General features: G+C 49.5%; 1 protein-coding gene across 4 annotated transcripts; it reads right to left on the reverse strand.

Annotated features, from left to right (window-relative positions):
* Nucleotides 1-3,756: 3,756 nt before the first annotated feature.
* On the reverse strand, nucleotides 3,757-26,124 carry Foxj2 (forkhead box J2). Of its 4 annotated transcripts, none has more exons than XM_037204165.1 (13): nucleotides 25,277-26,124; nucleotides 24,922-25,115; nucleotides 17,927-18,273; nucleotides 14,586-14,660; nucleotides 13,035-13,103; nucleotides 12,758-12,898; nucleotides 12,075-12,276; nucleotides 9,596-10,051; nucleotides 9,109-9,210; nucleotides 8,122-8,331; nucleotides 7,481-7,579; nucleotides 4,944-6,034; nucleotides 3,757-4,622 (listed from the first exon to the last, which is right to left on the reverse strand). In XM_037204165.1, the coding sequence occupies exons 2-12, from the start codon at nucleotides 24,980-24,982 to the stop codon at nucleotides 5,946-5,948; spliced, it is 1,851 nt and encodes a 616-aa protein (XP_037060060.1). In that variant the 5' UTR covers nucleotides 24,983-25,115; nucleotides 25,277-26,124; the 3' UTR covers nucleotides 3,757-4,622; nucleotides 4,944-5,945. The 4 variants fall into 4 exon arrangements, with proteins under 4 accessions (XP_037060060.1, XP_028713659.1, XP_037060062.1 ...); XM_028857826.2 differs by having other exon boundaries at nucleotides 9,632-10,051; nucleotides 25,277-26,120; XM_037204167.1 differs by lacking the exon at nucleotides 24,922-25,115 and having other exon boundaries at nucleotides 25,277-26,123.
* Nucleotides 26,125-27,321: the final 1,197 nt, after the last annotated feature.

A 27,321-nucleotide genomic window follows, 5' to 3' on the forward strand; every position in this document is an offset into this window, starting at 1 on the left:
TTTTTTTTTTTTTTTTTAAGATTTTTTTATGTTACAGTTTCTGTTCAAGACACATTCTTAGATTTGTACCATGTTTTTTTATTAACATCATCTTTTTTTTATTTTTTTTATATTAACACACATTAATTGTACATATAAGGTTCGATGTGATTGATCCATATATGCACACAGCATTCATGCTTCAACCCCCAGACTCTGCTTAATCATTATTCTTTCTGGTTGACTTTTTTTTTTTTTCTTTAAGACAAGATCTCAAGAATCCCAGGTGACCTCAAAATTGCTATGCAACCAAAGAGCTTCCAATCCTCCTGCCTCCACCTCCAATGCAGGGATTACAGGCATGGACCACTATGCCCAGTCTTACGGGGTGCTGGGAATCAAAACCAGGGCTTCCTGCATGCTGACTGAGCACCCTAACAGCTGAGCTACTCCCCAGCCCGCTCAGGTTGACATTTTTGGCTGTCACATATGAGACTATGTGGTACTTCTGTGTGCACTTCATCTCACTCAGAGTGTCCTCCAGTTCCATCCTTTGGGCTAATAACAGGATTTCACTCATCTTATGGCTCTTAACACTGTATGGGGTATGTGTATATAGTACATTGCCATTATCCACTCAACTGTTAACAGACACCTCAGCAGGTCTGCATCTTAGCTATTACACATAGTACTGCACTAAACTTTCAGTTTAATTTTAAAAAATTAGCAACTCCCACCATCTTCTATTCTATTCTTTTTTTTTTTTTTTTCTAATGTGCATTGGTGTTTTGGCTGCCTGTATGTCTGTGTGAAGGTGTCAGATCCCCTGGAACTGGAGTTACAGACAGTTGTGAGCTGCCATGTGGTTGCTGGGAATAGAACCCAGGACCTCTAGAAGAGCAGCCAGTGCTCTTAACTGCTGAGCATGTCTCCAGCCTCTAGTATTTCTATACTTATATGTTCACCTGTTAAGCCCTTGAAAATTCAAGCTTGACAGAAAATTGAATGTATCTTAGTCTTGAAAAACATTTGTTCTGTTGTGGAGGGAAGGGTCTTAGGCTACAACTGTTTTATAAACTACTAAACAGAAAAATTTCAAATGACTAAGATTCTTTTTTGTTGCGAGGTAATTTTGGGCAGAAGACTGCAGTTTTGCCTTTCCAATGTAAGCTTATATATTCCATATGAATAAACACTTTTATCCACAAGGCTCAGGGACTCACCGATCCTTTTCATTCTGCTTTTAGATTTTATTTTATGTGTATTAGCATTTCGCCTTTATGCGTGTCTGCGCAAATACGCAGCAAATGGACCCACGGGAGGGACGGCAGCCTCGCTGTGAAGCAGTGCCAGGTTTCTGGTCCTCTAAGGCTCTGGATGTCAGATCCTGGGTTACTGTAAAGGGCAGCAGGGTGAATAATCTTGGCATAATGTGAAGACTGAGGGCATAGTAATTCTGGCAACAACTGACTTCTTCCAAGTGCTCTGCTTACTTTGGGATTGGACTCTGAAGAAATTACAATTAGATCCCCTCACTGCAGATTTACAACTCTGTAAGTATCTTTACCTGTTTTCTACTCTCACCTCTAGGAAGTCTGAAACACAGACCCAACCCCTCCCTACAGTATAGTATCCTGAATCTTTTTTAAAGTTATATAATATACATAAAAAATAGGCAATATATTTTGATCATATTTCTTCTCCTCCCCCAACTCCTTCAAGATCCTCCCCACATACCCACCCACCCAACTTCATGTTCTTTCTCTCATAAAAAGGAAAAAACAACAAAAGACAAAAATCAAAACAGACACACAAACTAAAAAAGGAAAATCCTAAGATGAAAACTAACAAAAAAGTCGGGCGGTGGTGGTACAGGCCTTTAATCCCAGCATTTAGGAGGCAGAGGCAGGTGGATCTCTGAGTTCAAGGCTAGCCTGATATACAAAGTGAATGCCAGGACAGCCAGGACCATTGCACAGAGAAACAAAAACAAATAAACAACAACAACAGCATACATAAAAAACATGGGGTCTGTTCCGTGTTGGCCAGCTACTCCCGGCATGGGGCCTGCCCTGGAGTGTGGTTTATATACACAGCGTCACTCCACTAGAGAAAACTGGATTTTCCTTTTCAGCAGGTATCAGATGCAAACAGACTCTTGGTCAGGGTGGGGCTTTGTGTCCACTCTTTAAACAATACGCAAACATGTTGGTGGGCCTGCTCACCACCGACTGCCAACAAGATATAACTACACTTAATAGCATTTTAAAGACGAACTGTGAAATCCATGTCTAATTCTTTTTTTCATCACTCTCACAAACAGTCAGGGTCAGCTAAGCAACCCCGGTGGCAAGGATGGGCGAGGGGTGGCAGGGTGCCAGCAGGAGCCGAGCGCTTTCACACTTCTCCTCTCCCACCCTGGCAAAAAGAAATTGGAGAGGAGTACCAATAAGATAAGAACTGGAAACATTCCTTTTTTTTTTTTTTTTATTAAGAAAGCATGCAAAAAAAAAAAAAAAATCAAGTTGTGAGCCTATACACCCTCTTCCCAGCCTGCACCAATGCAAAGCATTATGGGTGGTATAAAGAACTCACCAAACCAGAAACATGGGAGTTGAGGAGAGGAAGCCTAGGATAGGTAGATCAATACCAAATGACTTCTCCTTTTGTCCTTCTCCTCTGCTTTTTCCCTTATTCCCTCTTACAGGCAGTGACTCCTACAATTTTGCACACATCACCCAAGACAATAACAATGACTAAACTTCACGTCCAGTAACACTGGACCAACAAAATAAAGTAGTTTTCTTTCCACTTCATGGAGGGGATGGGGAACTGAAGCCCAAAGGGAATCAAGTTTGTCCTGTGCCATTTTCCAAGCCTGAGCCTGGTGGAGGAGATCTGGAACCCCAGGAGGCCTAAGGCCAGTCTCCAGGCCCCAGCCCCATACGTCAGCTGCTCCGGCTGCCCACCGGGGCCCTTCATGAGACTAGTTCTCAAGACATGCTGGAGCCAGGGGCATTTAGGAGTATGATTCAGCCTACCCTTCCCAACCTTGTACAGATCTGACCAGGAAGGTGTTTAGAAAGAGGAGTGTTACTCTGAAAAGGCAAGATGTTGAGGAAAACCAAAGGGGAGCTGTGTAGAATACACCTGAATGGAAGGAACAAGGAGATGTCTAATTGGGCACCCGGCAATGGCATGCGCCACCCTCGAGAGAAACACTCCTTCCCCAGTGGGAAACATTGATCATACTTCAACCCCACCAAATGCTCTCCAGTACCATCCTCCACTGTGTTGTAGGGCATTTGTTTTTTCTTATACCCCGCCCCCCTCTTTTTTCCTTACAAAGGTTTCAAAAGAAATAAAGTGCTCTTTAGTGAACTGCCCTGCCTTGCCCCTTCACCTAGCCTCACTGGACCTCACCAATCTCATACATTAACCCCCTTCTGAAGAACGGAAAGGGGCCGATGAGGGGGAAATCAGGATGGGAAGCCCAGTATCTTGGAAATCATGGGTAAAGAAAAGAAAAGGAACAAAAATCAGAAAGCACAAGGAGATTGTCCTTGTCTAAACTACGTATTTTGTCCATTTCAGAAAAATGGAGGTAAACTGGTCTTCCCTCTCATAAGCCAAATTCAACAAACACACTCACTAAGAACTCTGCAGCAGTAAGTCACGGCCACTTGCTGTTAAGGGAGGTTACTCCTCCCCACACCCGGGAGTCCCTTGCCTTTACTGCATCCTGTCTCCATATTCACGTCCCTCCTACGATTTTCATTGCCTGCCAGAATCAAAAGCTTCAGTCCCGCTGACAGGGATTTCAAGAGAAGCGCTCCCTGCCTGCGTAGTTAAACAAACGGTCCCTGGGTCCCTGCCCGTGTCTGCGCCAATCCCTTCCTCCTCCCCACCCCCTGGCAGCAACACTGCGGGCAGAGTCTGCTGTGACAGGAAAGAGGCTTCCGCAGCATGTCCAGGACCTGAAAAGGCTCGGAGTGAGAATCGCTTCCTCTTGTCATTTGAGAGTGCCAGAAAATGGGAGAAGAAAATAAGACAGGGGGGTGATTTGGACAAACAGCTACAGGAAGACAACATTGTATTTGCTGAAGGAGAAAAGAAGATGGAAGACAGTTTACGTATGCAGTAATGGCCACAGTTAATTCTCAGAAAGAACTTTTCCCAAAGCCAAATGCTTTAAATTGAAAGTGTTTCCAAGAGGCTGAACCTATGATGAACAGTGGTCCTCATGCCCTCCCATTCAAGCTAACCTGAGAGTATTAGCTAGGAGGAAGGAGGGATGCCCTGACATGGCAGGCGGAAGCCAGGGATGCCCTGACATGGCAGGAGGAAGCCAGGGATGCCTTGACATGGCAGGAGGAAGCCAAGGATGCCTTGACATGGCAGGAGGAAGCCAGGGATGCCTTGGCATGGCAGGAGGAAGCCAGGGATGCCTTGACATGGCAGGCGGAAGCAGCCAGGGATGACCTGACATAGAAGGAGGAGGCCAGGGATGCCCTGACATGGCAGGCGGAAGCAGCCAGGGATGACCTGACATAGAGGGAGGAAGCCAGGGATGCCTTGACATGGCAGGCGGAAGCCAGGGATGCCCTGACATGGCAGGCGGAAGCAGCCAGGGATGCCCTGACCTGGCAGGAGGAGGCCAGGGATGCCCTGACATGGCAGGAGGAAGCAGCAAGGGATGCCTGACATGGCAGGAGGAAGCAGCCAGGGATGCCTTGACATGGCAGGAGGAAGCAGGGATGCCTTGGCAGGGAGGCCAGGGATGCTTGGCATGGCAGGAGGAAGCAGCCAGGGATGACCTGACATAGAAGGAGGAGGCCAGGGATGCCCTGACATGGCAGGCGGAAGCAGCCAGGGATGACCTGACATAGAAGGAGGAAGCCAAGGATGCCTTGACATGGCAGGCGGAAGCCAGGGATGCCCTGACATAAGAAGCAAGGAGTGACATGGCAGGCGGAAGCCAGGGATGCCCTGACATGGCAGGAGGAAGCCAAGGATGCCCTGACATGGCAGGAGGAAGCCAGGGATGCCTTGACATGGCAGGTGGAAGCAGGGAGGCCTTGACATGGCAGGAGGAAGCAGCCAGGGATGCCTTGACATGGCAGGAGGAAGCAGCCAGGGATGCCCTGACATAGAAGGAGGAAGCAGCCAGGGATGACCTGACATAGAAGGAAGAGGCCAGGGATGCCCTGACATGGCAGGAGGAAGCAGGGATGCCCTGACATAGGAGGAGAAGGCCAGGGATGCCCTGACATGGCAGGAGGAGGCCAGGGATGCCCTGACATGGCAGTGCACACCCAACCTCATGCAGATTTATACCCTGTCACTTCTCCATGACTTTCTCCTCAACTCAGCTGTCTAAGTCCACCCTTCATGGGGAATGAGGACTGCCAGAAGAAGTAAAGACTGGGTGCATAAAGGAAGAGTTCAGGACACAATTAGCACCAATGAGTAAAACCTGCAAAGTCATGGCTGCTAAGCAGTGTCTTAGACCCCTCCCCTCGCTGAGGCCTATCCAGGCCAGCCTGAAACAGACAGGAACAGAAGACAATTTAGAGCTGAATGGTGGAAGCAGCATTGAGTTTCTCAGAGAGAAAGCTGAAGTCGAATTTGAAACCTTTCTCTACAGCTACCACGGCCTCATCTTGCATCTTGAAGACTTCAAATAGGAAAGAGGAGGGCATAGCCCATGGTGAGGGGCAGTAGACTGGGCAGTATATAACCAATAATAACAATAATATAATTAGAATAATAATAAAAGAACTAGGAGGGAACCGGAGAATGAGGAAGGAAAGGGTATCTTCGGCAGCATCTCGCGGTGGCTTCTCTGACAGAGAACAGACAGAAGCTATATATCTATATACAGGTTTGGGGAGGATGGGCGGGGACCGTTCTTCCGCCACGGCGAGAATCCACACCAGGCCTTGGGCTGACGTCCATCTGACTCACTAAGTGATCAAGTCCCAGTCGAAGTCGTCAGCAATCTCCTCAGTGGCACCAGGAGGCGGGACGGGCGGCCGCGGAACCATGTGGTGTGCTGTCAAGAAGAAAGACAGACCAGAAAGGAAGCTGGATGAGAAGCAAGTCCATCAGTCTAGATGGGGAGTGTTCTGCCCCAACAACACCAGGAAGGACACAGAGACAGCACCAGACGATCAGCCTGTGGTTCTTTCTGTTACAGACTATTCATTCAGCGACACCTCAGGAAACACACCAAAGCACATGCCATAAACTCTGACAAAATAACTCAAGAAGGTGATCTCATATGAAACAGCAGCACAGAAAGTCACAGTTGCAGGGCACGGACAAAGAAACAGACGTCACCCTAAACACTGGAATACTGGGGCTGGAGAGATGGCTCAGAGGTTAAGAGCACTGGCTGCTCTTCCAGAGGACTGGGTTCAATTCCCAGGAACCACCAGAGATCTGGTGCCCTCTTCTGGAGTGCAGGCATACATGCAGGTGGAACAGTGTGTACATAAATACATACATAAATAAATACATACATCTTTAAAACAAAACTGAACTACTTGTGATCAAATAAAATGACAACAGTGAATTTCCTGAAATACATTTAAACATGAGAAATCTGTGCAAGTGTACCATCTAAAGGGGTTTAGTGTCTCCACACCATCAAAGACAGTTCAATCCCATGCTGAGGAAGCAACTCAGTGGTACAGTACTTGCCCAGCATACAAGAGTTTAACCCCAACACTGCAAAAAAACAAATATTTAAAAAAAAAAAAAAAAAAAAAAAAAAAAAAAAAAAAAGATAGTTTGCCCCCAGATCCCTGATACTAATGGTCAGGTGATAGGAAAACAGACATTCATTTCATTTGCCTGTCTTCCATCTTGATTCCAAAATTGGACATAAACATCCCTCACAGTTATCTTTTACTAACATTTATAATTTTACTTCTTTTCAGTATTGCAGTTACAAGGTAATTTTTAAAAATTATTTAACTGTATGTGTCTGTGTGTTTTGCCTGCATGTATGTCTGTGCATCACATTCACGCAATGCCAGCAGAGGCCAGAAGAGGGTATCAGATCCCCAGGAACTGGAGTTGTCGACCATTGTAAGCCATGTAAGCCATGTGGATGCTGGGAATCAAACCCAGGTCCTCTGGAATAAAAGCTAGTGCTCTTGACCACTGAGCCATCTCTCCAGTCCCAGAAGTAATTTTAAAGCAATCCCAAGTTAGAGGTGTAGCTCAGAAGTAAAGCCCTTGTCTAGTGTGAGTGAGGTCCTGGCTCCACTCCCAGCACTATAAAACAACACAAATTTAATGAAATAAAACGGCCTTTCTTAGTCTCACCGGATGTACACCTCCCTAGAGGGTATCGCGTCTCATCCTCCAGCCTTGGGAACCATGCCCTCATCCATTAGCAGGTGCAGACAGAAGGCAGAGAGAGGATTCCGAAAGAAAGCAAAACACTGAGAGATGAGCGTGCTTGCCTGCTGGTGAAACCCTCTGCTCTTACCTGGGCGGCTGTATCCTGTTGTGTCCTGGGTGGAGATTGGGTACATAGGTGCTGGGCCAGGGTAGAGATGGGAGGCTTGTGGATGCCCATAAGAGTTCACTGCCAAACAAAACAGAGTTACTTGACTAGGGGACTATTGTAGTCAACAAGGCAGGAAGAAAGAACATGTTCCCTGTCCCATCAGTCTCTGTCTCTCTTCCTGCAAGCAGGAAGCATTCTGCAGAAGCTACCAGTCTTTGGTTCTTAGGGTGAAAAGGGATGGATCCTAGAACTGTGAAATATCAAAGATCTGAGAATAACCAGAAACATGATAAACATGATCATCAATCTGTTTTTCCCTGCTTGACCGCCCCCACCCCTCCTCATGTGAAGATTATTACTGGGACAATTTGGAATAAGGACTTTCTTTAATAAATCCCCTCCCTTTTTAATTAGTAGTTTTGATCTCCCAAACCAAGGCATGGAAAGAAACAGGCCGGCTGCTTCTGTGGTTCTTCAGGAGTTCATTGAGTCGACAGATGTCAATAAACGGGTCCCAGGACTCAGCCTGGTCACTGCCTGTATGATGCTTCCTCATTTCTCTTCTCCCTTCACCCTTCACTTCCCTCCCAGTCCACTCCTCTGGCAGCTTTGTGCAGTACCTTGGTTCATGGATGGCTCCGCTTTGCCACTGGTGAGAGCACAGGGGTCAGTGATGCGGGCAGGGGCAGGTGGCCGGTGGGAGCCCCCCTGCGGGGGCATGTGACCAGTCTGGGTGAGGAAGTGGTTGAGGGAGTCACACAGGTTGGCGATGTGGTGCTGGTCGAGGGTCCAGTTCTTCTGCTCCGCCTGCCGTAGACTCTCCATCAGCTCTACAATGAGAACACCAGCCAGGCAACCCTGAGCAGCTAGCCACCAAAGCCACCACCACGCCACCCTGGGGCACGGTTCCCTCTCATCTTGGACCACCAGCATTGTGCACTAACAATAATGACTTATACCTTTTTCCGTTTTTTTTTTTTGCTTATGTAAGTATATATTGACATGTGATATGACAACAAGTATCATTAAATGTGCTAGGTTTTAATTAGTTTTTACTGCTTACTTTAACCTTATTCTGTACTCACAATTTTAGAATAAAATAGACTAGAAATAAGCCTACTCATTTCACTCTAGCTAAGAATGCTTCTTGCAAAACTGAAACTACTTTGTTGTTTTTCTTAAAGGGGAATCCCAAAATGACCATCCAGAGGCCAGGAGTTCATCTTTTTACAGTTTCTCCTTTCAACTTTCCATTCTGTTTGTTCCTTGCCAAATTTTTATTTTAATTTGCATCTCCCTGATGGATAAAAGTGTTCCAAGTGACTTAATGAATAATTCACTATCGTCTCTGTCAGGAAGCATAACTACAAAACTGTGGTCCAGGGTCTGAATCCCCAAGAGCCTTTCCTCTTCCCCATGACAAAAGATGACAGGCATAAAGCATTGTAATATCTGAACAAGGGCAAACATCTGAGTCAAATCTGAAAACACTTATATCTTTCTTGTATAACATGCAGAAGTGATGAAAGTCTCGGTCCCACGCCCATTCGGGCATCACCGGGGTCCTAGTACCCCCCTCTGCCCCGGAGTGGACCTAAAGCGCTAACCTGAGAACTGGGACTGCTCAATGCTCGACCAGTTGAGCCGGTTCACCATTTTGAAGCTTTCCTTTAAGGAGTCGATATTGGAGCACCAGTCTGGAGGAAAGGCTGTGGAGAGAGAGGCAGGCAGTGAGGTAGGGTGGAAGAGAGCAGTCCACACATGCCAGTTTCACAGCTACCCACCCAGCTTAACAGCGGCATTGCCAAGAGAGCTGCGGACACTCCCTCACCGGAGATTCAGGAATGGTAGAGTGGCCGTTCTTTTAGCACCAGCAGTTCATAGGCAAAGTTCATACAAACCAATGCTAATTCATCTATGAATATGAAACGGGAAACAACGAAATCCCCAACTCAATCCTCCGTACACAGGGCTTTATGTAGCAACTTCCCTCGGCTGAGATGAAGGAAGAGGGTAAGAGACTGAACCTAAAAGACCAGCTGTTAGCTTTTTCACCCACGGCTCCTCCACGCCGGCAGAACTCTGTTCACTCACCCTCCTCCCAGCTTTCTCTGTCCCCTCCGTGCTCACCAAAGCCAGAGCTGTTGATGGGCGCCTGGCTCTGCGCTTGCTGCTGCGGCGGCTGCTGGGCAGGATGGGGGTGGGCATGGTGCTGATGAGGGTGGTAGCCTCCGTGCTGCAGTGGGGGAGGATGCATGGCCATCACACCGGGGGGTCCGTAGCCTTCGGCTCCAGCTGTTTTTCCCCCTGGTGTCGTACAACCATCGGGGCTTGGGGTGTGCAGTGGAGGGGCACCCCCTACAGCGGAGGGGCCCTGAGTGGGTGCCTGGGGCTGCTGGGGCTGTGACTGCTGGGGTGGCGGCGGCTGCGGCTGCTGTTGCTGCTGCTGCTGCTGCTGCGGTGGTGGCTGCTGCTGCTGCTGAGGTGGTGGCTGCTGGTACATGTAGTAGTTGTTAGAAGGCTGCATGTCTCCCAGGAGTGAGGAAAACCCTGCAGGGGGAGGAGGAAGTAGGTAAGTGATTTGAGCTATATAGTTTCACTAAATGACATCTCTCAGGATGAGAGAGCTCGGGCAGAAGAGTTGAAAGGACAAGAGCATATTCTGTGACTGCAAGCACCCCATGTCCCTCCTTGGAAATAACAGACCGGAAAAGCAGTTAAATAAGAGGAAAGCTTTGACCCACTGGTGACCACGGAAATGTTAATAAAAAATTTTAAAAATCTCATTGGTGACTTTTCATGCTACTTTTAGGGGATTTAGATATAGGGCTGGAATCATTTTCAAAGGAAGTCACATAGCAGATGAAATTTAAAAATTAAATTATAACTAAAACAAAGCTATTAAGCAAGCACAGCTTGCTCCTCCTGGTTGTCTCTGCAGCCCTCTACTGTCCTGCCTGCTGGTCTTCCACGACCAGGAAATGCAGCTTGGGTGGGAAGCAGCACACAGACTAATTGATCTCCCAAGCCAACTGGGCAAGGAAGAGCCAACTTAAAGGAGTAGCCTGCAGCCCGAGGCCAAGACAGCTCAGGATGGCTAAGAATAAGCCATAAACTCTCAACCACTAAACCATCTCTCCAGTCATTAAGTTTCTTAAAACATCATGAAATACTGTTCTTAAATTTTGTTTTCTGGCCGGGTGGTGGTGATGCACGCCTTTAATCCCAGCACTTGGAGGCAAAGCCAGGCGGATCTCTGTGAGTTCAAGGCCAGCCTGCTCTCCAGAGCAAGATCCAGGACAGGCACGAAAACTACACAGAGAAACCCTGTCTTAAAAAAAAAAAAAAAAAAAAAGAGGAAGGAGAAGGGAGAGAAGGGAACAGGAAAGGAGGATGGTAGAGGAGGTCTGGGAGGAGGAAGGAGCACATAAACAAGGTGTAACAGAGCACACCTGTAATCCCAACACTCAGGTGGGAGAAGAAGGATTAGAAGTTCAAAGTCATCCTTGGCTACATTGTCTCAAGCTCAAGGCCAGCCTGGGCTATCTGCCATTCTGTCTCAATCTAACTTACTAACTGAAAAAGAAAAGTTATTTATAACAAAGCGGAAGGATTCTTGGGGAAAGAGTACTACTACTGTCCCCTAGTGGTCACACTCTGAATGACTGGCTCACGGCCATAAAATCTCTACCCCAGAAGTAGAGGTGTGGCCCAGTGGGAGAGCACTCACATAACACACACAAGACCCTGGGTCGGACCCCAGCACTGGGGCAGGGCATGTGGGGGAAATCTCTGCCTCTGGATGGTCCTCCAATTCAGCTTGTGAAGATAATAACCCAGCGGCCCCTGAATCCGCTGTCTGGCACCAAACATTTTAGTCCTGTTTCCTCTGACAAGTAATCAGTTTACATATTAAAAACAAGAAACCGGCCGGGCGGTGGTGGCGCACGCCTTTAATCCCAGCACTCGGGAGGCAGAGGCAGGCGGATCTCTATGAGTTCGAGGCCAGCCTGGTCTACAGAGTGAGCTCCAGGAAGGCCCAAAGCTACACAGAGAAACCCTGTCTCGGAAAAAAAAAAAAAAAAAAAAAAAAAAAAACAAGAAACCAGGGGGCTGGCAAGATGGCACATTCAGGTACACGCTTTTGCTGCCAAACCCAACCCAAGTTTGATCCCTGGGACCTATATGGTACAAGGAGAGAACTGACTCCCACAAGTTGTCCTCTGACCACGTGTGCTGTGGCACGTGCAGCGCGCGCGCACACACACACAAACACATACACACACACACACAAACACACAAGTGCGTGTGCTAAAATGTAATTTAAAAAAAAACAACAACAGAAAATTGGAAGAGAAGAGAATGTTACCACTTATTCGACAATATAAAGAGCCTTTAATCCCGGCACTCAGGAGGCAGAGCCAGGCAGATCTTTGTAAGTTTGAGGCCAGCCTGGTCTATAGCGTGTTCCAGACCAGCCAGGACTACGCAGAGAGACCTTGTGTCACAGAAAATTGAGGAAAGCAGGAAAGGAGCTCTCAGGATGTCACCTGCCCGTCCTCGCCACACTCACCGTGCTGGGAGGAGGAGGAGGACCTCTCCAGCATGGACTTGTAGAGGTTGCGGAAGGACCAGCTTAGGTCCTGAAAGTTGATCTCTGAGTAGGAGAATTTGAAGTCGTGGTTGGTGTTGTAGAGGGAAGGGGCACCATCTGTGCTTTCTCGGCCTGGAGCCCCTGCTGCGGCCACTGCTCCGCCATCCACAGACCCAGGGCCCTACGAAAACAGGTAAGGATGGTGAGCTCCGTCCCTTCTGAAGCAGCATAACCCTCCAAAGGCCACCAGGCTCTCAGGCCTGTCCCCGTCACCCTCTCCAGCTGGCCCGTGGCACAGCGTCACCTGCTCTTCCTGGCCGGCTCCCGTCTTGAATCTGGCCTCCTTATTATCACTACCCACTCCTTCCCCAGGACCCTCCTAGGGTCCTCCTGCCTCCCCCTCCCGGCGGTGGCTTTCCGGGCTCTTGCTCTTCTCACCACTTATTTTCCTGATTTGATCAAAATTCTGCCATCCGTTTGTCTCCTCCGTCGGCTCCCTCTCCTCCCTTCTGGCTGGGTTTCCCTCTTTTGCGTTTTTCTTCTTTCCCAATCTACCTGCCTAGCATATCCCCGGTCCTTAGCATGTAACTGTGAAGAGAGCGGTATCCGAACCTACTCAACCATGCAGCGGTTGCCCCGGGCCTGTGGCCCCTGCGTCCTACCTGGCTGTAGCTGGCCATGGAGGAGGGGCTCTGCAGTGACATCTGAGGATTCCCCTCATGAGGCAGTGAGGTTTCTCCACTCCCTGGAACACCTCCCCGGGGGCTTTTGCTGGCCTCCTGTTCTGGGGAGTCTTGGGACAGCTGAGAATTATGAAAGGAGGGGTGAACACCCACCCGGAGCCCATGAAAACGTCTCCCCTTTGCCAGTGGTAACCCACATTCACCACAGACATGACTAAAACCCAAGGAAGGGTGTCCCCAAGGGGAGAGAACTTACGTCATCATCTGGAGGGTGTCTTCTCTTCCGGGAAATGTCCGGGCAGGTGTCAATTGTCCAGTAAGAGCCCTGGAAGGAGAAGCCAACCCCACGGAGAAGAAAAGCATTACCTATAGACGTTCCCGTTGGAAACAAGTGCTCAGGCAGTTTCTTACAGCAGTCACGCTGAAAACGGGCGGGCGGGGCTGGGAATGCGACCCGGTGTAGAATGGCGGCCTAGCTCGGACAACGCCTCAGATTGGACTCCCCAGTACAGACCAGAAGAGAGGAAGAGGGAAGTGAGACCAAGCCGGAGAGAAGCCAAGGCAAGGCAAGGAGGAGAAGGGAAGAAGCGGGGCTGGGCATCCAGACAGAGTCCTCGGGAGCCGGGAACCCGTGAGGAATGATGTGTCCCCAAGGTCACTCCCCAGTCCGAACACTAGCCTCAAAGGTCCCAACCGGGCAGACGAGCAATGGTAATTGTGTCGAGAGCTGGAAATGGCCAGAAAGCCCTTTCTCCCTTACGACCTGAAGCAAAAGTCCAGTGGGCCTTAGCATCTGTCAAATGGGGAGAATGACGCCCCCCCCCCTTTGGAAGGCAAAACCTGAAGACTCTGCATAGAAAACCTTCCAAAAAGTTAGTGAGTAAACTGGGTATGCTGGCACACACCTGAAATCCCAGCACTCAGGAGGGACTAAGGCAGGAGGATGGCGAGTTCAAGGCCAGCCTGGGCTACACAGCAAGACCTTGTCTCAAAAAAAAAAAAAAGAATGGGGGGGTGGGAGGAGGGAGAATGGGGGAATCTATGGCTGATATGTGAAATTAAATTAATTGTAAAATAAAAGTATTACTAAAAAAAAAGAAGAAGAAGAAGAAGCAGTGACTAATCAACATTTTACATGTAGGAACAAGTGCCACTACAGAGTGAGACTAACTCAAACACAATGAGAGAGGCTGGCCACAGTGGCGCATGCCTTTGCTGCTTGTTTGTTGTTTTCTAAAACAGAGTCTCTCTATTAGGCCCTGGCTGTCCTGAAACTCTCTATGTAGACCAGGCTGGCCTTGTACTCAGAGACATCCACCTGTCTCTGCCTCCTGAGTGCTGAGATAACAGTGTGCCTCACCACGCCCATCTTGGTATATGCCTTTAATCTCACCACTCAAATCTCTGAGTTGGGGGCTAGCCAGGTCTACATATTAAGTTCCAGGCCTACACGGTGAGACTCTGTCTCAAAAGATAGGAAGAAAGAAAGAAAATAAGGAAGAAATGAGGGAGGGAGGGAGGGAGGGAGGGAGGGAGGGAGGGAAAGGAAGGAAGAGGAAGGAGAACCTCAAAATCAACTCTATCATAAACATCCCTATTAAAAACAAAAAGATTTCATTGTCTTCCTTAGTCACCCATTCTCGTGAGGAATCAGAAGCTTGGCAACCATGTTCTTCCTTTGAGGAAAAACAGAGATGCTTTGAAAATTAACACGGTTTCCTCCTCTAGGTAATTAGAACAGCCACAGGACTCTGAGTGTAAACTACCTCACTCTCCTTCCTTCTCCTTTGATTCCCCAGCGTCTCACCTTCCCAGGGTCATCCCGAGGTCTGGGCACCTTCCGGAAGCACTTGTTAAGAGAAAGGTTGTGTCGAATGGAATTCTGGGGAAGCAAAGAAGCAAGTTAGGTCTAGCATTGGGCAAACCACAGTATTTTCCAAAGGACACAGAAGAGCACACAGTGAAGTTCCAGGGCACATTCAGCACCTCCTCACTGTATTGCTGGAGGGAGCGACACACAGAAAGCGGAGGGTGTGAAAGGAAATCAGAGTTAACTGGCGAGGGGCATGGTGACCAGGTGCTCCTGAAAGTTTATAGTTCTTCAGGCTTCCTACCAAAGTGATAACAAGTTATAAATGCCTCAAGCCAGGAGGGTCACTGAGGTCAAGCCTAGCCTCGTGATAGCGAGTTCCAGGACAGCCAGAGTTACATAGTAAGACCCTGTCTCAGAAAACGAACAGCAAAAACAGCCAGACATGGTGGCCCACACCTGTAAGCCCTGCACTCAGGAGACACAGGCAGGAGAGTGGCCACAAGTTGGAAGCCAGCCTGGTCTACAGTCACATAAGTTCTAGGGCAACCAGGACTGCATGAAAAGACCATCTCTCAAAAAATAAGCCAGGCGTAGGTGCATGCTTTAATAAGCCCAGCTCTCAGGAGGAAGAGACCAGTGAATCTCTGTGAGTTTGATACTACTGTGGTTTACACAGTGAGTTCCAGGACAACTAGAGCTACAGGATGAGACCATGGGAGGTGGGGGGCTGACAGGCTGATGGTTCACCCTGGGGACCTGGTCCCTGAAACCCACATTCAGATGGAAGGGAGAGAATCAATCCTACAAAGTTATCCTCTGACTTCCACATCACGGCACACGCACACACAAACGCACGCTCATGCACACACGCACACACCATGCACACATACACACAATAATAATAATAAATTATAAGTAGGAGCTGGGAGATGGTTCAGTGGATAAAATGTATAACACCCAAGCAAGAGACCTAAATTACCTAAGTTCAAATCTCCGAAATTCACATTAACTAGGCATAGCCAAGTACACCTGCAATCTCAGAGGTTTTAGGATTAGATGTGAAGTGGAGACATAAGAATCCCTGGAAGGAACCAGGCAGGGGGGAGGGGGGAGGGTGGCTCACACCTTTAATTCCAGGACTGGGAGGCAGAGGCAGGCAGATCTCTGAGTTCAAGGCCAGCCTAGTCTACAGAGTGAGTTCCAGGCAGCCAGGTATACACAGAGAAACTCTGTCTTGAGAAAAAAAAAGAAAAAGAAAAAAGAAAGAAAGAAAAAAACAAACAACAACAATAAAAAAAGGCCAAAAAAAGAACACCTGGAAGATCACACTAGCCCCGCCTGGCATAAAGCAGTGAACAATAGGGACCCTGCCTGAAACCAGCGGGAAGATGAGGATCATACCCCAGGCTGTCCTCTAACCTCCATAGCCACACATGGTATGCATGTATTTACACTCTGCACACACGTCATAAACACACACACACCAACGAATAAGCACCTCAAATTCATATCTACCTCACTTCTCAATTCCCTCTGAAAAGCAAAAGAGCAGCATTTTTATATTGCTTATATATATGATGACAAGACCAAAATCATTCAGTGGGGAGATGGCCCCCTGAGCAAAGCTCACAAGTGTGAGGACTGATCCCCAGGACCCACATAAAGCCGGGAGCAGTAGGGTGCTCTGTAATACCCCCGCAGCTACACAGGGAACACTGTGCTGTCCTACAGCAAATGGGAGGCAGAGACAGTGCTCACGGTTCACAGGCCTGCTACACATCACACAGTGTTAACAACCAAGAGACCCTGCCTCCAAGACAGAAGGCAAGGACCAGCACCCAAGGTTGTCTGCTGACCTCCACATGTGCTGTGGCACCCAACACCATGGCCCTCTAGTACCCTAACACACAAAAACATGTATACACACACACACACACACACACACATACACACACACAAAACAACAGTACAGATCAGCTCCGTTTTCTCAGTAACACTCAGAATGACCACATCTGGAGAAGAGGCAAGGCCGGAGTACACACGGTGGGCACGTTGAGAGCTGCAGCCTAGCGGGGACACATTTACCAGGGGAAGATCGAATGCTTCCAACAGCCTCAGCTCATCATCTGGTTTGTAAGCCGGCTGGTGATTTATAGAGTGAGAAATCCACATTTAATTCCCACTTCTACTCGACAGCTGGCAAATGAGCTGCTGCTCCAAACGATTACAAGAAAGCCTGGCGTGGTGGCGCATGCCTGTCACCCGGTATTGGGAGGTCAAGACAGGAGAATCAGGAGTTCAAGGTCAGCTACAGCTACATCATGAGTTCCAGGCCAGGCCAGCCTGAGCCACAGTCACAAAATAAATAAATCCTTGGGGGCTTTTCTTGTCTTTGTTTGGGTTCTTCTTCTTCCTCCTCCTCCTCCACCTTCTCTTCTTCCTCCATCTTTTTCTTCTTTATGAGTTGGGGGTGGGTCTCACTATGTAGCTCTGGCTGGACTGGAACTTGCCATGTAGACCAGACTGATCTTGAACTCAGAGATCCACCCACCTATGCTTCCAAAGTGCTGGGATTAAAGATATATGTGACTAGGGCTAGAGAGAAAGCTCAGAAGTTAAGAGCACTGGCTGCTCTTCCAGAGGTCCTGGGTTCAATTCCCAGCACCCACATGGTGGCTCACAACCATCTGTAATGAGATCTGGCGCCCTCTTCTGGCCTGTAGGGACACATGCAGACAGAACACTGCATACATGATAAATAAATCTTTTTTTTTTTTAAAAAAAAAAGGTATATGTGACTAAACCTGGCTAAAAAATATATAGTTTAACATCAACCTTCTTTCCATTATTTCTGTCTAACAACCTCACTGCTTGCTTAGTGAACCTGCTATTGGTAAAGGACCTGGTTATTCTCTTTTTCTTACTATATACAGTATTTCAAAAAATGAAGACAAGGAAGCTACAGAAATTTGAAGAGTTTCCTACCCAAGGAGGAGTCATGCCTTGCCTTGCTCAATGACTTGAACATTGCAGGGTGACAAGAAATCAAGACTGCCCTTTGGGGGAACCAGAGAGTAAGAGGGTGTGGTCACCAACAGCACCTGAGATCGCATAACTACACTGACTGGCTGGCATCACCAGTGTTCCCATGATAAAGCTTGTGAAGAAGTTGATTAATGCTAAAGTAAATAAAAGCAGAGGCAGAAGAGAGGAGCCCTTGAGTTTAGACATCCCTGAGACAGGTCAGAACGAGCCAGACCAGGTCACAGGAAGACACAAATGTGAAGAAGGCTGCTAGAAGCTAAGTACAAACCGGGCCACAGAAACAGTCCCACCTTCCAGCCAATGCCAGCGTTCTTGTAGTAGGGGAAGTTATCGCAGATCCAGCGGTAGATCTCACTGAGGGTCATCTTCTTGGCTGGAGAAGAGTTGATGGCGTAGGTGATGAGGGTGGCGTAGCTGTACCGCGGCTTGCCGTCTTGGTGGACTGCTGCCTCATCTTTGCTGAGGGTGGCGTTAGGATCCGTGGGAGAGCCTGGGGAACACTTTCGGCTGCCCCCTGGAGGCCCAGCCTGAGAAGCGCTCCCAAGCTTCTCAATACTAGCTCGGAGGGTCAGCTGGGGCAGCCAGTCTATGGAGGTGAGGCTGCTCTCTAGGTCGGAGGCCATTGTACTTCTGGGTTCTGCAGGGAAGAGGATAAAGTGGGGAGGAAGGCAGATCAATTTCCCGTTTACTGGGGCAAGAGCTACTCCACGTCCAATCTATATGGCAAGCAGTTTCTCCCCACTTTAATGCCCACTGGAGAACAGCTCCTGAGATGACCCATGATCCCAAGTGCAAGTACCACCAGCCACCCACCGGATGACAGAGTGCTTCAGACCCCACATCTTATTGGAGAGTGTGACCACAAGGCCTCTCCCTTCACGCAGGATCAGATCAACACCCCACAAAAACTGAACTATTCCCTCAATTCTCCTTATAGCCCCACAACACAGTATTTTTAAACTCTATATAAGAATAAGTTAGAAGAAAAAAATCCACCCCACTTAGACAGCAGGTAAAATTAGCTGAAGTCCATTCTCCAATTACACGACACTTGTATGTTTATATATAGCATCCACAAGTACACAGCAATTGCACATATAAGACAGTCGGAGCAAACACAAGCATGCACCAGTGAAGCATACATCACCACTCCCAAAGATGCTTTGTACGGAACAAGAGCACTCAGCCCTTTGCCACACACACGTCCAACGTAAGGTATATTAGACATATCCCAAGGGCAGGTTCTAACAACTGAGGGGTGGGGGGTCTGGGTGCACAGGTCTGTAAGCTCAGAGTCCAAGGCAACAGGATCACAAGTTCAAGGCCCGCCTGGGCTACACAGTGAGTTCAGAGGCAGCCTAGGCAATTTAGTGAGACCCTATCTCAAAATAACAAGTACAAAAGACAGGGGCAAGAGATGGCTCAGTTTAGAGCACTTGTCGTTCTTGCAGAGGATTTGAGTTCCATTCCCAACACTCACAACCAACTATAAACTCCCATTCCAGAGAATCCAACACCCTCTTCTAGCCTCCTAGAGCATGAGGCACACACACATGTTACACAAACATACATAAAAATAAAATAACTTAAAAAAAGAAATTAAAAAACAAAAGGGGGCTGAAGGTGTAGCTCTTGCTTGAGACCCTGGGTTCGGTCCCCAGCACCATAATAAATAAATAAATACATAAATAAATAACCAAATAATGACACCCTGCAACAGCAAGATACAAGATTCACACATGGGCAGTGAGTAGCGCGCACACAGAGGTCACAACATGTACGCGGCATACATTACCAAACAAAGTCACACAGAAGAAACAGATCCTGAGTACACAGCTACCCTCACACCTTTAAAGCTGCCCCTAGCAGGCTCCCGCCCACAGACACCAGCACCAGGAAGAAGTCATCAGCAAGGACCTCCCACCTCCCAGGCCTGCTGGGCTTCACCAAGCCAGGGAGACACCCAGCTGTGTGCACACCGGTAACAATCAGATAGCCTGGCTAAAAATAGCCTCCGTGGGGCTAAGAGCTGGCTCCCCTTCCCCGCCCTTCCCCTCCCTCCTTCCTTCCCAGCCAGGCACGCAGACGGGCTGCACCTCCATGCAAACTCCTAGAGCTACGATTCCGCCCACGCCTGATGTTTGCCGGTCCTGCCGCCAACCAAACCTCCTAGGCTCTCACCACCAGGGAGGTGTAGCTAGTGGCATGTTGGTGGAGGAAGGTGAAGGATGGGGGAAGCTATATTGCAGGGTCCACAAAGGCTGACAGGAACCTCCGCGTAGCCGTGCGGCACTTCCTTGCAGAGCTGAGGCCAGCGAGCCCCCAAGCACTGGCTGTCTAACAGGTTTGTGCCTGCACGGATGCCAGATGCCAGGTAGCATGCCTTGCTCAGGCGCAGCAGGACAGCGCTCTGCACCAGCCAAGGCTACCCCTCAGAACTTGGAACGCTGGTGAGAACCCTGTTCTGCGGGTGATGGATGTCTCTCTCAGTCCATAGCCAAAAGGTGCCCAACCAGATGAGTCACGGGTGAGGATGCACAGACTCACTCTTGGGAGGCCCGGACTCCGTCTCAAGCAGGACCCCCCTCTCTCCACCCCAGCACACCACGTACCTTTCTGGCCCTGTTGCATCCCAAGCTGAGGTTTCGCCATAGACACTTGCCCTCTCCCTACAGGTCAGAATTCTCATTCACTCCCCTCCTGACCAGGTCCCACCCTTGAAATCAACCTGTGCTCACATGTTACCTGGCCCAGAGCTCCCAACCGGCAACACACCTAGTCCACAAAGCTGAAGGAAACATCTTCTGTGCCTCAAGGGTCTAGGCAGCAAGAGACCTAACTGCACCCCAAGAGTTGCTGGAGCAGAGAAAAGCAATGGGGCTGTGTTGGTAACCTGTACCAAGAAAGCCTTCCCATTCAGCCTTAGCTTTCTCCTCACCAGCGCCAACCTTCTCACCCTAATACGGCCACCTTGTCCCAAACCCTGGAGACTTGGAAAACAATAGGGACATGTCATCACTCCAGGAAGCCACACACCTTCTAACCTTTTGCTGTGTCAAAACATCCCAGCTCTGGACTGCAGCAGGGAGCTTGGGCAGTGTCTGTTCCTTAGCTGGGTTCTCTAAGATCAACGGTGACATGCCAATTAGCAAATTCTCAAGGACCAAGTTCATCCCTAGAAAGATAGTACCCTGCTCCCTAGTCAATCAGCCACTGGCCTCCTCCACCCAGGGTGTGTGTGTGTGTGTGTGTGTGTGTGTGTGTGTGTGTGTGTGTGTGTGTGAAGTCTGTTGTCCACACTGGTCTCAAACTCCTGGACTCAAGCAATCCTCCTGTGTTGCCTTCCCTGGGTCTACAGGGCATCAGTCCAGCCTAGTCCCTATTATCTCCTGCTAAATAAGCCTGGAAAAATCTCATCTTTAGGGCCAGAAAATTTCAGTTATTTCCTCTGAAATGCTCTCAACCCCAACCTGGAGCACGAGGGTGGATTTGAAGTATGTAGAGGCCTTACATTTGACACATGCCAACCACCAGGGATTCCTGAAAGGGAGACACTACCCGCCTCTTCTAGCTCTTTCTAGCTGTCCTGCGCCCTTCCACACAGTAGGACCCTGGGGTTAGATGCCTTTCTCCACTACCCTCCCAGGCAGCCCTCCGTCCAAATGCAAACCTCAGCTCTGGGTACATTCCAGCATAACTTCACAAAGCTCACAGGGCCTGGTCCTCCTGGTCTCCCGGCACTCTGCTAGCCTGCTCACTTCCTTACTCCCTCACTTCCCCATTCATAAAGGGTAGTGAAGACTGACGGAGCTTCCTCCATCCTATTCCCAACCCCAACACTGACTCACTAAGTGCCCCTAGCCACCCCTCGCGCCCTGATGAAGTCTCGATGCCTCAGTTTCCCCCTCCAGTAAAAGAAATGAAGTCATAGCCCCTACCGAGGCTGCATCCCTGGAGGGACAGGAACGAAGCTAATGAGCTCGTAGCTGCCACACATTCCACACTCCCCAAAATAATGGCACAAGGCTAATGTCCAGGCTATTATTAGAAAAGCTAACAAGAGGTGGCTCCATTTCTCAGGCCAGCCAACCTAGTTACCCAGACCTCTCTCCAGGTGGGCCTCGTGCCACTGGGCTCAGGCAGAACCTGAGTCAGGCCACATTCTTCTCCTCGGCATGCTGGAAGACTGAAAGGAAATACACACAGAATCTGGGAAAGGCGGCCAAAGGGCAGGCTCCATCACATCCACGGGACAGCTAACGAAGACTACAGTGCTGGGAAAAGGCCGATCACCAAACAAAGGCAAACAGAAAGGCTTCTTGGGGAATGAACGGCCGGAGGTATGGGACCGTAAGAGCCACAAGAACCTGCTCTGTGTACTGCCCAATTTACCCAAACAGCTAGTAACTGTTCTCCACGAGGTACCCAAGTCAGGTACCCAGGAGGGATAATTTCCTGGGCTGTACGTAATGCCAAAGCTAACAGGGCAGTGATAGAGTGTATCCTGTGATCAGCCATGTTGCCCGGGTTTTAAGCCCAGCTCTGATGGACAAGTCGTTTAACATCTCTGTATCTTAATTTCTAGCTCTGTAAAATAAAATTAAAAATTCCAAAAAATTAGATACAGTGACTCAAGCTTGTATGTACTCCTAGCACTCTGGGAGGATGAAGCAGGAGGGTTGCCATGAGTTTGAGCCAGCCTGAGCTGCATAGTAAGCTCAAGGTCAGCCACAGCTACATAGAGACACTGTCACACACACACACACACACACACACACACACACACACACACACACACACACACACACACACACACACAAATCTAAACTTTTTTTTAAATTTTTTGTTTGTTTCTCAAGATGGGGTTTCTCTGGGTAACCTTGGCTATACAACTACACAGATGTCCTGGAACTAACTCTGTCCAGGATGTCCTCAAACTCAGAAATCCACCTGCCTCTGCCTCCAGCGCTGGGATTAAAGGTGTGTCCCACCACCCAGCTTTAAAATTCCTTTAAATAAAAATTAACTGTTCCTAAAGAGTTGTTGTGAAGATTGTCTAATATTTCTTAATATGCTTAAAGCACTTAGTAAGTGAACCTTTATTTTTGAATAAAGAAAAGAGTATCAGTAGGCTTGTATGCATGGCTCAGTGTGTTTAACATGCACATGCTGCCCAAAGTTCAGCACCAAGCACCGAAGCGTTTTTTCTGTTTTGTTTTGGTGGTGCACGCCCTTAATCCCAGCACTCAGGAGGCAGAGGCAGGCAGATCTTTGTGAGTTCGAGACCAGCCTGGTCTACAGAGCGAGATCCAGGAAAGGCACAAAGCTACACAGAGAAACCCTGTCTCAAAAAACAAAAACAAAAACAAACAAAAAAAAAAAAACACTGGCGATTTTCCAGAGGACCTGAATTTAATTCCCAGCACCCACATGGTGGCTCACATCTATCTATAACTGTAGTCCCCATGGGATGATTCCCTTCTCTGGTGTGCATACTTGCAGAGAAAATAGTTTTTATATATATATAATATATAATATATAAATATATATATATCATAATGTCATTTTAAAAAAAGAAAAGAGAATGTCAAAAATTATAGCAGATCATAGAGGCAGCATTAGAAATACCAAAGGTGCAGGGTATCAAATCTCAAAGTCTGTCAGGACATCTGAATTTCAAACGTTTCCTTCGAGTTCATATCAACCCAGTACTGATTAATATAAGATCGGGAAACCTCCAAGGATGAAGGGATGGCGGAAATATCATCCCCTGTCTTTCAAGGGGATTTAGATGCAAGATACAGTCTGGAAAACAGAACCCTCCAAATCACAGTTAATCCAACCCGCCCCACAGTGATTCCTATCCCAGCAGAGCCAGTTGAATGAGTGGGTCCGCCTGGGGCAGCCACAGGACAGTGCACACTGAGCCACTCAGAAGTGGCGCCCCAGCATCTGGCAAAGAGCTGTGTAAGAAACAGGCCACGGCTACACCAGAGACATCTGCTTTTCAAAAGTGGGAGAGGCAGTCCTAGACATGGAAGTAAAGGATCCCCATCTTTTTAAAGACTGGGGGCAACCGCGATGAAGCTCTCCTACCTGTCCCGGAAGAAACAGGCCCAAACAGAGAAAGGGCTGCCCTGCTGCCAGGGATGACGGCCTGACTGCCGAGAGGAGACCATGAGAATTCCCACTGGTGGGGGAGGGGACGGCTAAGCTTTCCTCCCACTGGTCATCTGCACCCTCACCTCTCCTAGGTCCTGGCAGAGGGTCACCTGCTTCTACATGCCTGCCAGAAATGATTCTAAGGGCTCAGAGAGCAGTCTGAGAACACCAGTGTACCCTTCTCCATGTACATACTCACAACACAGACACTAAGCCACATTCATTTCCACTGAGAAACGTGTACTTCATTCTGCGGCACGGCCATCGAACCCGTGGACCACAGCTCTGTTTCACACACCACCACCACAGAAACCTCCAGGATCAAGTGGACGGCAGAGACTTGAGCAGTCTGTCCATGGCCCACCTAGGGAGGCAGACACTGAAACCCACGGGGAGGAAACCCCATACAGAAGATGAGGCATGGTCCAATGACCAGGCCGGAGAGCAGGCCCACAGGTAGTGACCTCGGGTTAAAACTCAGAGCTCCACTACAGACATAGTCCTGGCTCAACCAGGAAAATTCCTCCGTGCCTTTTCTCCTGCTTTTTCTAAAGAGTCTGGATTTTGATGATTCCTTAAGGTAGGATGAAAATTTTCACCACAAGGTTCCTGGGACCCAGAACTAAACAAGAGGACAGGAAGAGAGATGATGAGACCAGTAGATGTTTTCCTGGAAGCAAACTCTAAAAAACTGCACGGAGGTCCGACCTCCCCGGTGGTCAACTCATGCAGACGAGGTGTGGAGGAAACTGGGAAACACTGTCTGCCTCCTAGCCACATTCTCATTTTTCCTGGCAGGCCACTTGTAGGGGACTAAGGCAGAACCAGTGTCTAGGAAGACTTCAGCCCACCAGTGTGCACTACCCTAGACAGTGTTTTTCTCACCTCGGGACATGTGGATTCACATTTCCCCTTGGATGGCAGATATCCAGCCTGAAGCAGGGATGTCAGAAGGGCCTCCTGGTAGCCAAGATAGAGAGAGTGGGTGGGGACAGACTGACAGACAGGCAAACTGTCAGTGTATCAGACTGTAAGGAAGACCTCTGTGGGCCATTAAGCTGACGAAGGCATGCCCTAGACAAGACACAAGATGCCCCCATGACTTCACAGCAGGTCCACTCACCAGAGGACAAGACCGGAAGGCGGAGAGTGCAGTGGGATTCTGGCTGTGCCGTGTCCTGCATTACTAACAGTAACCATGGCGTCCTGAAAACGCACCTGTTGTCTGTTCTCAGTACAGAGCATCCACTTCTCTAGGAACTGCAAATGACCATCCCTTTGGTCTCCAAAATCTAAAAAGCCCGTTTCTCAGAGTCTCTGCAACAACATGTGGGTTTCAGTTGCAGAAGCTCCATCAGAAGACATTTCCCAGGGGACTCTGCCTTCCACAGGAATGAACCCCAAGATCCACCATTTCAGCTCCCCATACCTAGTGGTGCGTAAAGACCACAGAGAGAAAGATGCAAGAAAGCACTAACCTGCCTCCAAGGTTCCCCCGGCCGCCACTGGAGGAAACCACCTGGTACAGAAGTTTGAGGTTGCAGGGATTCCCCTCTTCACAGGTGGGTGACGGGTCTCATCCTCTGTGACTCTTCCAGTGCCTGGCGGAGCCTCCCAAGCTGGAGCGGGGCACTGAGTCCCCCGAGGAAGAGGAGCCGAAGGAGGAGGAGGGGGAGAGGGAGGACCTACCTGGGGAAGGTGGCACACCCCCACACCCTGCCTGCTACCCTAGGGAGGAGGGGAGGAGCCTCTCCCAACCAGGAGTTGTCTCCTCCCCTTTGGGGGAATCCCCCTCCCCCCCAAACTGGATCTTTCAGGGGCTGAGGGCTCTTTCTGTCTGCTGGAGATCTGAGCTGAGGGGCTCTGCCCGGGTCCACTGTCTAGGTGCACGGAAGTTGGGGGGCGAGAGGTCTTGCACTCTCCAGCAAACTGGAACGGATTGCTGGCGGTTCCCTGGAGGGTCCTGGCTTGTGCGTGTCAGGACGCTTCTCCGCGGTGAGTACTGGGTGGGATGCGGGGTGCCTACTCCACAGGCACGGCTCCCTTTCTCTCTGCCTCCAAAGTCCCGAACTGTCTGGAGTGCGTTGAGGAGTCGGGGCGGTCTCCCTCCGGGTCCTTCAGGTCCCACTGCCCTTCCCGACTTCTGGGGGTCTCCTCCAGAGCCAGCGTGGGAGGGACAGCGCGTGCCCTGCGGCGATCTCTCCTGGCTGTCCCGGGAGTGCGGAGGGTCCTCCTTCCCACGGGAGAAGGAGCAGGTCCCGGCGCCCGGTGCCCCGAGGGTGGGGTCCACGCACTCCGGCTCGCGCCGGCCGGCCTGGGCAGCAGAGTCCCGGAGGCCGCGGTCCCGGCTCCCGTCACCCGCTGCCGGGCGGCAGCGCCTCCCCAGTCGCGTCCCCCGTCCGCCGCGCTTCCCCGCGCGTGGGGCTCCCGCGCTGCCACCACCGGGGCTCCGGCCGGTCGGGGTTCCCGGGAGCCGGCAGGCGGACAGAGCGCGTCGGGGCTCGGCTCGGGCTCGGCTCGGCTCCGCTGCAGGCCCCGGCTCCTCCCCGGCCTCGGCGCCGCGCTCCGCGCCCCTCCCCCTCCCGCCGCCGCGGCCACCGCCTCCCGGCGCGGGTTAAGGAGGATCGCGGGTCCCCGCAGCCCGCCGGCCGCCGGCCCTCCGCACCCGGGCACCAGCGGTGCCAGCGTCCACGCTAAGCGCCACGCAGACCTCTCATTGTGCTGTGGTCTCCTCCTAGACGAGCATTCCCGGTTTTCTGAGAAACGGATTTGATGGCTTCTCTCTTTCTCTTCCAGACCGCTCATAAAGGGTTATGGAGCCTGGCGTGAAGTTAAAGTTTACTCCTATCCTGGAGGTCAGTGGCTGCTCCTTGGATCAGTGGACGTATGAAAGGACAGATGAGCTTGTTAGAGAGAAATAAGCAGCGGGAGATGGGGTCTCGTGTTAGCTCCCGCTCTGTAAACTTGTGCAAGGCCCTTGTTTCTGGAGTCCTAGGTACCGATGAGGGGACTTTGGATACTCTGGCCTGCCTACTAATATGGATGTCGCAGTCACCAAAGGAAACGATTTGTGTGGAGATGCTCTTTAAAACTGTACAATATACAAAGGGTGCAAAGTATGATTATTAAGTTCCCCTTGACATGCCTATAAAATATTTTTGACCTTTGTCCTAACATCAAGTGACATTCCTATAAAACATTTTATCCTGAGTGCCGCAGCGGGCATAGAATGTTCTCTCAACACATCCCTCTACTCCTTACAGAAGAATTTCCATCTCAGGGCAGGAAATACCGCCAGGGTAGACCTTCTCCACTTCTACCCTCCAGTCACGCTATTCCAGTACAAACTCTTACACATATCACCCTCAGGCTTATTTTTCTCCAACTGTGTTTTTATATAAAACAAGGCAAAAAAAAAAAAAAAAAAAACTAAAAAACTATTCATTTGCTATTTGAATTGTTCGAAAAGATTACAGTTTGATAACTACATTTAGATAGTAATGCCATTTGTCTTCTGGCTAAA

The sequence above is a fragment of the Peromyscus leucopus genome, chromosome 3 (genome assembly GCF_004664715.2).
Source record: "Peromyscus leucopus breed LL Stock chromosome 3, UCI_PerLeu_2.1, whole genome shotgun sequence".
Taxonomy (NCBI): domain Eukaryota; kingdom Metazoa; phylum Chordata; class Mammalia; order Rodentia; family Cricetidae; genus Peromyscus; species Peromyscus leucopus.

Coding starts and splice junctions, on each gene's coding strand:
- Foxj2 (XM_037204165.1), bottom strand. CDS start 24,982: ATGCAGGACACGGCACAGCCAGAATCCCACTGCACTCTCCGCCTTCCG. Junction 13,104..14,585: donor CTCGGGATGACCCTGGGAAG/GTGAGACGCTGG, acceptor TTCTCCTTCCAG/GGCTCTTACTGGACAATTGA. Junction 7,580..8,121: donor GGAGCCATCCATGAACCAAG/GTACTGCACAAA, acceptor TTTGTTTGGCAG/TGAACTCTTATGGGCATCCA.